General features: G+C 36.6%; 2 protein-coding genes across 3 annotated transcripts in view; both read right to left on the minus strand.

Annotated features, from left to right (window-relative positions):
* The window catches only part of LOC107569998 (chloride channel protein 1-like), a 29,984-nt gene extending 26,196 nt beyond the window's left edge, over window positions 1-3,788 (minus strand). Inside the window, exon 1 of the mRNA XM_016256185.1 lies at window positions 3,738-3,788. Coding sequence (XP_016111671.1) covers window positions 3,738-3,788 — 51 coding nt within the window. The remainder of the gene's footprint in view (window positions 1-3,737) is intronic.
* Window positions 3,789-10,478: 6,690 nt separating this feature from the next.
* casp2 (caspase 2, apoptosis-related cysteine peptidase) overlaps window positions 10,479-12,840 on the minus strand; it is a 7,671-nt gene continuing 5,309 nt past the window's right edge. The window contains exons 9-11 of one of the 2 annotated variants that reach the window (XM_016256184.1): window positions 12,186-12,374; window positions 11,975-12,084; window positions 10,479-10,958 (exon numbers count right to left, since the gene is read on the minus strand). In XM_016256184.1, coding sequence (XP_016111670.1) covers window positions 10,824-10,958; window positions 11,975-12,084; window positions 12,186-12,374 — 434 coding nt within the window. In that variant the 3' untranslated portion in view covers window positions 10,479-10,823. Of the gene's footprint in view, window positions 10,959-11,974; window positions 12,085-12,179; window positions 12,375-12,840 lie in introns of both variants that reach the window. The other variant, XM_016256183.1, reaches the window with a different exon arrangement.

Here is a 12,840-nt window from a genome sequence, read left to right on the forward strand (position 1 = left end):
GCTACTGTTTTGTTATTATTTTAAGTATTTGCTATTGACTGTTCAAATGCGGAGTTTTGCGCATCGTGTGTATGCGTGCGTGCATGTGTGTGTGTGTGTGTGAGTGAGAGAGCGAGAGAGACCAGCTTCATCACTGTGTCTGTCACGCGACTCTGTTCCCCTTTCGGGCTCTGTCTTTACATTTATTTTGAAAGATGAAGCTCACGATTATGGTAAGGGGCGTTACATTTCCGACGAGTGCTTGCGGTGTTCGGCCAATCACAATGCACTGGGTCAGCTGGCCAATCAGAGCAGACTGCGCTTGTCGGAAGGAGGGACTTTGTAGAAAACTAAGCGTTTGAGAGAGGCGGGGCATAGAGGACCTACAATAATGTACAGTATTTGAAAAATAATGTGTTTTTTGAACATTAAAGCATGTCAACATATTCCGTTACACCAAATACACAAAATAATGATCTTTAAAAAAGCATCATATGACCCCTTTAAGCAAAAAAGAGTTGGTAAACAAACTTGTTTGATTTTGGATATTTCAGTAGTCTGTACTCTGCAGTTCGCAAGACCTAAGGAATATGCTAATTCATCATCAAAACATTATTATTTGCATTTTTCCCCAATAATGAAGTGAAAGTTCAAACGCAACAATCCTTTTATCTCCTGCACCACTCTCTCCAATTCACTCTCAGTCTGTTCATTGCTGTCTTTCAGCAGTCAGACTCCCAGAGGCCTCTGTGCTAAAGAAGAGGTCATCAGCAGCTGCCTGACCTGGAAGTGAAATCACTTAATTGTGACCATTAAAAACAACATGCAGTGCTGTTTAACATCAGTATAAGCAAACACTGCTGTAAACGAATACATTGTCCTCCAAGACCATACGCCATCACAATCATTAGTTTTTCCATCGTGGTGGATACTTTCCATTGACTTGTTTTGTTTCACACCAAGCAAATTATAATTTCCATCCGTCAACTCTAAACCTGACCCTCACAGAAACCATTTAGCATTTTTAGGGATAGTTTGCTCAAACATTAAAATTCTATCATGATTTACTCACCCTCATTTGTTCCAAACCTATTTTACTTACATTCATTGTTTTTTTTAATCCACGCAACGAAAATCAAAGGTGTCCAATGACTTGTGGACTCCACAGATGAAAGCCATACAGGTTGGGACCGACATGAGGGTGATTAAATGATCACATAATTTTCATTTTGGGTGTACTATCCCTTCATTCCCTCATTAAAGGGATAGTTCACCCAAAATAAATAAAGTCATCATTTACTCGCATCAAAATTGCATGACTTACTTTCTCCTGTGAAATATAAAAGAAGAAATCTAGAGAAATGTCAGTAGCACTTTCTATTACAGTCCTGTACCACATGTATTTATTATAGCAATTATAACTAGGTACTAACTGTAAATCTACCTCTAAATCTAGAATGGGTAATCGTTACTTTATATTACCCAGTACTTTCTTAGGTAATTACACTGGGTTACACTATTTCGATAGTCCACTTTAGACATTCTACTAACTATAAGTAACTTTGTAACTACATGTCAACTACATGTCAACTAATTCTCATTAATTTGCAACTACATGTCTACTAACTGTCAGAGTAGACAGGGTAGGTTTAGGGTTAGTAGAATAAGTTGACAAAGAAAGAGTTAGAAGATATTAAGCAGACAGTCTACTAATACTCTACTAACTGCTAGTTGACATGTAGTTGCAAAGTTACTTACTGTTAATAGAATGTCTAAAGTGGAATATCGAAATAAAGTGTTACCTTACACTGTAAGTACATGAACTGCAATATAAAGTGCAATGCTACTTTATATTACCCAGTACTTTCTTAGGTAATTACACTGGGTTACACTTTATTTCGATAGTCCACTTTAGACATTCTACTAACTATAAGTAACTTTGTAACTACATGTCAACTACATGTCAACTAATTCTCATTAATTTGCAACTACATGTCTACTAACTGTCAGAGTAGACAGGGTAGGTTTAGGGTTAGTAGAATAAGTTGACAAAGAAAGAGTTAGAAGATATTAAGCAGACAGTCTACTAATACTCTACTAACTGCTAGTTGACATGTAGTTGCAAAGTTACTTACTGTTAATAGAATGTCTAAAGTGGAATATCGAAATAAAGTGTTACCTTACACTGTAAGTACATGAACTGCAATATAAAGTGCAACCAAAAAGTCAATGGGAACCAAAAATGTCCGGTTACCAAAATTCTTCAAAATATCTTCTTTTGTGTTCTGCAGACGAAAGAAAGTCACAGGTTTGGAACTGCATGACGGTGAGTAAAATTTAACCGAATTTAAATTTTTAGGTGAATTATCCCTTTACGTTGGCATAATTTGACCACACACACACTGTCTTGAGCAAAAAAAACACGTTTTCAGCAGCAACACAATGTATTAAATCTGATTATAAAGAGGTAAACATTCACATAAAGCCTAAGAATAGGGTTACTGATCAAGTTTTTCTCTGACTGGATCATTTTCCCTACAGGAATCTCTTGCGTGTGCGAGACAGACAGAAATGGGACAGCAGGGGCAGTAATGCGTTTATGAGTAAAATTTGCAGAAGTTAAAAAAAGCTCCCAGCTCTGGCGATCTTCCCATATTGTGCGGCAGGAGAAGAAAATCGATGTGGGAACTCGCGAGCGAGAGAAGACAGATGGAGAAATGGAAGGTTGAGGGGAGCTTGTGTGTGGGAACTTAACGACTTGTGACAGTGCAAAACTGACAGCTAAAGAATTGACGCTCGTCTCACTTTCTCACACACCATAATTTACGACTATTGTCTCGCGCTTTCTTTTGACACTTGACCTTTTGTGTTCAATGTATTTCCTTTTACTTTAATACAATCCTCAGTCCTTCCCAATAAGCTGTCCAATAGAACCAAACTCGAACAAATAGCTCAAAGCGCCTAACCAGCTAACCATACGTTCCTCTCGGCCATACAGCGGCCATCGAGAGCAGCCCGGCGGAGAGAGCTAGGCGTATATTTAACCTGCATGCTCAGGTTTCTGCTAGTGTATAGCAGCAGAGATGGAGTGCGTAGGTTAGCACGAATACGCAACAAATCACGAGGTTTGGTCTACACATCTGCTTAGTTCAGCAAGTCTACGACATTGCAAATAATCCTCAAAGGCATTCGAGGTGTTTTACAGAATCTTCAGAAACCTGAGACTCTTTCCACTCCAAATGAGGCCAGTAAACAGATTTTGGACAGAAAATGCTGCAACGGGAAGCTATAAGCATACCGATAAGCATTAAAAAAGCAAGAAGGTGGAAAGCAGAGCATGCAAACGTGGTTTTCTCCCAATAAGCATCTGATAAGGAAGCACACATCTACAGTATTGGCTCTTATGGACGTCTACGAGACAAATTGTCTTTAATCAGCAGGGTGTTGACACAGGTTACGACAATTCTCATACCTATTCATGAGTTGTGCTAGAACAGCCCAGTGAGCTCCATGTGTGTCGCCACTATGAATAGAATGGAAAATCAATTAAAGCTGAGGCTAGTGAAGTGAAAGACTTTGAGACCCATTATTTAAAGTCTCATAATTTGGGCAGACAAGCGTTTCTAGGTTAGAACAGACCAGACTGACCACGACAAACCTCAGCAAGCCACCCACCAAAAGCAAGACAGCGAAACGCCTCAGAGTAAGACAACAAAACAACGGGAGAGAGAAAGAGGCACAGAAAGACAGTGACTGACCAGGGTTTGCTGGTATCTCAGAGCTTTCCTTTGCGACGCATCGGCAGCCATCAACACGCTCGCACTGAGCCAAAAATAAACACACAGTCTCACTCCTGTGTTACAGCATATGAAACACATACACTCACCGACTCTTACCCGTTTATTCAGTTACACACACCACCCTGCTCAAAGCGCGAGATACACACGCTGCCTCACACTTATGTTACAGTACCCGCAACACACACTTGCGAGAAAAATGCAGAGACGCGTGATTCTTCAATTAAATACACTGGAACACACCATCCACAAACTCAAATTGTCGGCCTACCTGTAATACACTGCACCAACAACACTTATGAAGGCACAGAGAACGCAAACACATCACAAACATGCAGATATTCACAACTCTTACAAAACATGACCATAGTATCCATAGTTTCTGTCCAGTACTTGGTATTGGCTAGTTTGGTATACAAGCAAGCTGGTAACACAAAGGTCAGGGTTCTCGATCATTTTGAGCTATGAGTTTCCAGAATTTTTCCAATCCTAGAGTATAAGATCAAGATTTTAAATTATTTTATAGATTCCACTCACAAAGAGCAATACTTAAGAGTTCAGTCAGAAATTTCCATATGTTAATATTTTATTAATTTTCAAAAAATTTCAAGGACCTAAAATTATTATTTTTACAGTGATTTTCAACAAATAGATAGCATTTTTAATGAACTAACTTAAGAGAGACTGGGCAAAAAATAATATGGAAATTTACATGACTTTTTAAAAACTGTTTATTTATTACCATTTTATTACTTTTTAATCCTTTCCAGGCCCAGAAATCACACCTTTGAAATTGCCTGATTCCCATGATTTCCAAGACCAAAAAAAAAAAAAAACTTTAACTGAACTATAAATCACTTTGGATAAAAGTTTGAAAATTGCCTGAATGACAGCAAAGTTATTCATATTAATATTTAATATTAAAAATATTGGTAACACTTCACAAGGCCCCAATTTTGAACACTTTAACAATGAGCAATACATTTGTTACAGCATTTATTAATCTTTGTTAACGTTAGTTATTAATAAAAAATCAACTGCCCCTTGTAAGTTCATGTTAGAGCAGGTCTATTAAATAATATTAACAGATACAACTTTTGATTTTAATAATGTATTAGTAAATGCTGAAATTACCATTAACGAATATTAATAAATGCTTCAGATGTATTTGACATTGTTAGCTCATATTAAAGTGATGTAAACTAATGTTAAAGAACAGAAACTTACCATAAAGTGTTCAAATATTTTTACATAAAATTGAAGATTATTTCTACCTGATAAAGGACTTTAGAACAAAAAAAATATTTAATCATTTACATTACATTTCCAGCGCTGTAAAAAACACTTTTGAAATGCACTAATATCTCTAGGTATTCCAGGATATAGGAAATAAATAAGGATCAATTTTATGAATTTTATGTTTTTTTTTAAATCACTATAAGGTGTAGTGAGTAAAAACTCAAAGACTCAAATCGAGAGCTGGCGAAGAGTGACTGAAACAGATGAGCCCAAACGAGCGTACTTGTGTTTTGTGTTAAATAGATAATACAGGTCCAGATTTGCTTGTCTTTTCTTAGCTGCGGCACACGGCTAATTGCCGCCTCATCTCACACTAACGACATCCCCACTCTCAGCCGTTACTAGCGGCAACATGCCTCCCCATCTATCTGCGGGCCTGAACCCCTCCCAGCTGGATTTCCGTTTTACTTCCACCTCTTCTTGTTTTTGTTCCTTCTGGCGAGCACGGGTGTTTTTTGACAGGACACCACCCCCTCGGGGGCACCCGTGTAACATGATGAGTGAGTATGCGTTTTGGAAGGAGCTAGAGGGGGGGCAACATGACCCAATACAACAGCGTCAATGCCGCAGCGAGGAAACTCAGATGCCCCGCACAGTCTTAAAATACAACTCGCTCTTGCTGTGATTCAACCTCTACTCTGATTAACGGGCTGATGAATATGTAAACTCTCCGCTAACTCATAGCTTCTAGAGTCCAAAATGTTTACAGGAATTACCCTAGAGAGACGTCCGGGTGAAGCATCCACTGATCTGACAAGCTTAAAGTGCAGCAAAACCTCATACACGATCCTTCGTGACTTCAAGTGGATCTGAAATACATTGTGTAGGTTGTCGCTTTTTATATCACAACTGGGCCTGCCAATCGATTGGCCAGGATATACCTGGAAGAATGTCTCGGTGGACGACTAAAAGCTTAAAAATAAATAAAGTGATTAAAGTAATCCTCCACGCATTTATATACATACCATCTGGGCCTTGCGGCAAAGGCTTCAGTTCTGGAGTCACGCTAACAGGTCAGATGGGTAAGTGTTACGGGATCGGTACAATGACGGCCGTTCCTGCAGCCACGGCAGGACAGAGAAACCCGAGCACACGGATAAAAATGCATCTCCACGGAAGCCGAGGACAACTCTGAAAAACAGAGAGGGAGAGGGAGTGAGAGACATCTAATACTAAACAACTCAATACAGAGCATAACAACATGGCACTCTATTATAACCAACCAGACAATACACTCCAACTCAAACACACAACAACCGATACATTTATCCAAGCAAACAACTATAGAAAGAAATCCACAGCACAAGTCGATGGTCTTTGGAACAGTATTTCTTTATTACATGGCAGCTTTTGCATTACAAAAATACAAAAATGACAGTTTCCCTATAGTTTTCTTAAAGCACCCTTTAGAGCTGGTTTGTACAGATGACAAAGGCAGTGAATAAACCAATTAATATCAAGTTTGCTAGGCACTCATCTGGCACAGTCAGACTGGCAGGGACTAAACTGGATTATATTATATGTATCTATGTCCATTGTGGGTTTTAATACCTTCACAGGGGAACTTTTAAACATTTGTTACCACAACTAGAACCTGTAGCGCTCAGTGTCACAATGCTTTCACCATTACAATTCTGAACACACATTCAAAACCAGGTGAACACAGCCTGAGAAATACATTGATTAAAATGTATAAATACAGTTAGAGGAGTAGTTTAAAATGAACCCATCTTTCCTTTCATGTTAGGCTGGTTCTGGAGAACATCATTGTGCTGGCATTCTCTCACTGGAATGACTGCAGCATTGAAGAAATACTTACAAACACAGTACAGTAAAACTGTGACACATTTTCCTAGTCTGTTTCCTACTTTAAGTTTATTTTTCATTTTGAAACAACGTTTGACTAATGAAAATAACTTTTAGTATTTCATCAAATAACCAGTCATTTGTTTAAACATTTCAATATATTTTTTTCTAAATTATCATGGCACTGTTTCCATTATGAAAGTAATCTTTTATAAATTATTTATTTGCACCAGCCCCTCATTTTATACTTAGGATTTTAATGTGTGTTTAAAATGAACCTATGCCCATATTATTCTGCCAGTTCAAAATGCTTTCACCATTACAATTCTGAACACACATTCAAAACCAGGTGAACACAGCCTGAGAAATACATTGATTAAAATGTATAAATACAGTTAGAGTAGTTTAAAATGAACCCATCTTTCCTTTCATGTTAGGCTGGCTCTGGAGAACATCATTGTGCTGGCATTCTCTCACTGGAATGACTGCAGCATTGAAGAAATACTTACAAAACACAGTACAGTAAAACTGTGACACATTTCCTAGTCTGTTTCCTACTTTAAGTTTATTTTTCATTTTGAAACAACGTTTGACTAATGAAAATAACTTTTAGTATTTCATCAAATAACCAGTCATTTGTTTAAACATTTCAATATATTTTTTTCTAAATTATCATGGCACTGTTTCCATTATGAAAGTAATCTTTTATAAATTATTTATTTGCACCAGCCCCTCATTTTATACTTAGGATTTTAATGTGTGTTTAAAATGAACCTATGCCCATATTATTCTGCCAGTTCAAAGAAGCTTATTAGTTAAAATATCAAAATAAAACCCAACAAAGCAACAGTTGCTTGAAAGCAATATCAGCATGAACAGTGTACATCTACAGAAAACCTTTTGGCTTCTAAAATGCAGTAAAATAAAATAATCATGTTGAGTGATAACCTATGGTAAAGGTGATGAGTGTGGAATGTAGAAGAAAGTTTGAGGGATGCCATGGCAGTGTCAAAAGGTCAAAGGTTGCGACCATTAACCTAAAGGTCATGCCTACTGGATCAGGAAGACACGTACACAGATGGAAAACAGCACACTCAAATTTACAGTCTACATTCCCACTAGGAATAATGTTGTGTGTGCAGAACAGAAACTGTGTTACTGTGTGTCTAAACCCTGGAAGCTCTAAATGATAAAAGGTGAGCTGATAAAGTGCAAAAGCTCTCTACCGCCACCTGCAGGATTTTCTTTAAGACAGAATACTTTCAGTCGCCATAATGTGCATTCATTGGCACACAGAATGTTTGAAGTGAAAAGAAATGTGCAAGAGTAAGAGAAACATGCATATGTACAGGCATAATTACAAAACATGTTAGAAGGATATATAAACGAGTGAAAACACCATTTGGAACGCAACTGGAATCCAGAAGTTTTGGAATTACTCAAATGTCTGGAGAAGTGTACTGATATGCATCTTAGTAATGTTTTTAAAAATAACTATTATACGCTAACCAAAATGGATCAATAAATAGTTTAACTTTGAACTCGGAGTCAGGAAGCCCTATCAAAATTCAAAAAAGCTGCCATGGTGTATACAGGATAACTAAAGAAAATTAACAGATGTCTTGCCACAGTACTTAAAAAAAAAACATTAACAGAAACCAAAGATAAAGTAAGAGCAGATCTGCTCTGCTCCAATCTAATAAGTGAAATGGTATGGAGGAGTTTAGTATGGTACTGGCACAATGCTACTATGCATGTCTATGCATACAACCATGTATGTGTGACAGATGGGGGGTTTATCATTAAGCTGCTCTGAATGTACCAACAAGTTGGCTATAAAAAGGCTCCACAATTGCAAAGCATACAGAACATGAATTACTGAGAAAACAAAACTATACAAAGAAGAGTGAAAACAAATAGATATAAAAATAAATCCGATAAAACAAAAGACTGATAAAATGTTGGTTTTAGTTAAAAAAAGGGTAATTCTGTGGCAAATTTTATACAGCTGCTGAATAAAAAATATATATATTTCATTTTCCAGCTTATTTTTAACCCCAATTTCCCCCTATAAATCATGAAAACAAATGGATTTTTTTCACATATACTCACAAATGGCATCTTTACACTTTCCATAGCATATTTCATTGGTGGAAAAAAAAAAGTTAAGAGCAAGGCAAAAAAAAAGATTTAATGGAGAATGTTTGTGATAATGCATTTTCTAAGTGCACCCAAGAAGTTTAAAAAAATCTGATCTATCTTGGCAAATCCACTGTAAATAACACACGCATCCTATGAACCTGTCATTGTGCTGAGGAATGTGAAACAGATGACACATGGACTGGGTGTAAATAGATTTACATGACTCTGTGTGTTGTGTGCTGAGCTTGCAGCAGGTGATGGATGTACACACACACGTGCGCTGAGCTCCCACTACTGCAGTTCTGAGGGCAGTGTGTTCTGTGTGTGCTTCGTGCCTGGGGAGTGTGTGTGTGTGTGTGTGTGTCTAGTTGTTGGGACTGTACTTAGGGAAGAGGTAGAGGTCTTTACAGAGGGAACTGGTGAACTCTGACATCTCTTTACAGCGATGATGGGCTGAACCAGGTGCGTATCCCTCTCTGCTTTTAATTTGACCATTCACCTATAGAGAACAACAGAGAGAGAGCAAAATACATTTTAACCCTATAAAGCCTACTTTATCATATTTTATAATGCAAACTTTTTTATATATATATGTTTGAAGTGAAAAGAAATGTGCAAGAGTAAGAGAAACATGCATATGTACAGGCATAATTACAAAACATGTTAGAAGGATATATAAACGAGTGAAAACACCATTTGGAACGCAACTGGAATCCAGAAGTTTTGGAATTACTCAAATGTCTGGAGAAGTGTACTGATATGCATCTTAGTAATGTTTTTAAAAATAACTATTATACGCTAACCAAAATGGATCAATAAATAGTTTAACTTTGAACTCGGAGTCAGGAAGCCCTATCAAAATTCAAAAAAGCTGCCATGGTGTATACAGGATAACTAAAGAAAATTAACAGATGTCTTGCCACAGTACTTAAAAAAAAAACATTAACAGAAACCAAAGATAAAGTAAGAGCAGATCTGCTCTGCTCCAATCTAATAAGTGAAATGGTATGGAGGAGTTTAGTATGGTACTGGCACAATGCTACTATGCATGTCTATGCATACAACCATGTATGTGTGACAGATGGGGGGTTTATCATTAAGCTGCTCTGAATGTACCAACAAGTTGGCTATAAAAAGGCTCCACAATTGCAAAGCATACAGAACATGAATTACTGAGAAAACAAAACTATATAAAGAAGAGTGAAAACAAATAGATATAAAAATAAATCCGATAAAACAAAAGACTGATAAAATGTTGGTTTTAGTTAAAAAAAGGGTAATTCTGTGGCAAATTTTATACAGCTGCTGAATAAAAAATATATATATTTCATTTTCCAGCTTATTTTTAACCCCAATTTCCCCCTATAAATCATGAAAACAAATGGATTTTTTTCACATATACTCACAAATGGCATCTTTACACTTTCCATAGCATATTTCATTGGTTGAAAAAAAAAAGTTAAGAGCAAGGCAAAAAAAAAGATTTAATGGAGAATGTTTGTGATAATGCATTTTCTAAGTGCACCCAAGAAGTTTAAAAAAATCTGATCTATCTTGGCAAATCCACTGTAAATAACACACGCATCCTATGAACCTGTCATTGTGCTGAGGAATGTGAAACAGATGACACATGGACTGGGTGTAAATAGATTTACATGACTCTGTGTGTTGTGTGCTGAGCTTGCAGCAGGTGATGGATGTACACACACACGTGCGCTGAGCTCCCACTACTGCAGTTCTGAGGGCAGTGTGTTCTGTGTGTGCTTCGTGCCTGGGGAGTGTGTGTGTGTGTGTGTGTGTCTAGTTGTTGGGGTAGTACTTAGGGAAGAGGTAGAGGTCTTTACAGAGGGAACTGGTGAACTCTGACATCTCTTTACAGCGATGATGGGCTGAACCAGGTGCGTATCCCTCTCTGCTTTTAATTTGACCATTCACCTATAGAGAACAACAGAGAGAGAGCAAAATACATTTTAACCCTATAAAGCCTACTTTATCATATTTTATAATGCAAACTTTTTTATATATATATATTTGAAAAAAATTATATTTTAGGCATCTAAATTATGAACATGATCAAAACTTTGCTGAAAACACCATTATACACAATCAACTACATGCCTTCTGTCATCTGATTGATAATTTATACTTTTTAGCAAGTAAAAGGCCTTTTAGTATAATTCATCCCCCATCAGGTTGTGGAAACTTAGGTTTCATTTATAATCCATACATACATCATTTTTCGAAAAGTCATGTCAAAATGTGAGTATCAAAGATGATACTTTAAGCTTTTGAGGAATGTTATCTGCACATTTCTTAATCCCCATTGTGTATGTTTTGCACCCACAATTAAAACTAGTTTTTAAATCATATAAATTTATTCAAACATCACTGAAATTGTATCTTACTATATTATTGGATGATATAGAGTGACAACTGATATTTATACACATTTTATGCAAGTTGTCTGCTATACTGATAAAGATCTCATTGATTTACAAGATATCAGAATTTTGTCTTGTTGTCAATATAAGTATTAGCAACTGCAATTTGCATATTTTTGCTCATTTAGGGCCTCTGAAGAACACTGATATGTTTGAGCTTCATATTCTCTTATAACATACCATATGGGCCACAAAAGCCCAAGTATCAAATACGATACTTAACAAAAACACATATGCAAACTGTTTTAGATTTTGTCTAAATGTTCAATAAACTGATCAATGTCAAAACATATTTTCATGGCTGTTATTTCATATGTCAGGCTTTACATGATTACGCTGTTACAAGTTGTGAATAAGGTGTTATTTATAAAACAGTCCGATTTTGAATGGCTATCAACTGAATTAAATATCAAAGTGCCAGGTACAAAACACAAAATGTTTGAAACATTGTTTGGAAACCATCAATGGCCATAAATCAGTGCATTCAAAATGTGGACTAAAATGTTTTACCTGCACAAGTATGTCTGCCAGGTGTGTGTCGTTGGCTCTCTGTCTGATTGTGGTGTTCAGTTCCTGAATGAACCAGGACCCTTTCTTGGTGTTTCTCATTGCAGCAGTGCCTGAAACACAAAACATCAGCAATCGGCACAGCCTGTGACATATGACATGATGAATGGTAATAAAATCAGATGAAGATACAACAACGTGTACACACTGAAACCTTTGAGGGTGGCAAAGCCGCAGATCATGTCGGATCTCTGGGGCAGTTTGACTCTCAGTCTCTCCCTGTCTTTCTCCTCCCTCTCTTTGTCGTCTCTCTCCCCCTCTCTGCCAGCATCCCTCTGTTCACAGCCTGGAGATTGAGTCCGTTCCTGCCCATCCAACTGGTCCACGCCGTTGTCCATCTCCTCTGAAATAGAAAGAAATGTTTGTTTGCTAGTTTTTTTTAAAAGTTATTTTACACCATGCTCGCTTCCGTGGCTATTTTATATTTCATTGTCAATTTAAAATACAATAAATATACAGTATAAATAATAATAAAGGTTTAAAACCTTTTTTTTTTTTTTTACTGCTATTAAACTGCTATTTTAGACTATTAAAACTTATTTAAATGCTTCAGCTGAATAAAACAAATTCTTCAATGAATTAAAACTAGCACATTTCCATACAATATGCTTCAAAGATCATATTTTGGCATAATGGCGCATCTTTACCTCATATTAAGAACTGAAAAAATGAATTAATTATTAATGAATTAATTATTACTAATTTGTCATTTTTCGCTTTCAAAGAATTCAATAAATGTGTCCGGAAATACTATCTCTCTCTTTTTATATATATATATATATATATATTTTTTTTTTTTTTTTTACACT

This window comes from Sinocyclocheilus grahami, unplaced genomic scaffold (assembly GCF_001515645.1).
Source record: "Sinocyclocheilus grahami isolate Dianchi unplaced genomic scaffold, SAMN03320097.WGS_v1.1 scaffold1401.1, whole genome shotgun sequence".
Taxonomy (NCBI): Eukaryota; Metazoa; Chordata; class Actinopteri; order Cypriniformes; family Cyprinidae; genus Sinocyclocheilus; species Sinocyclocheilus grahami.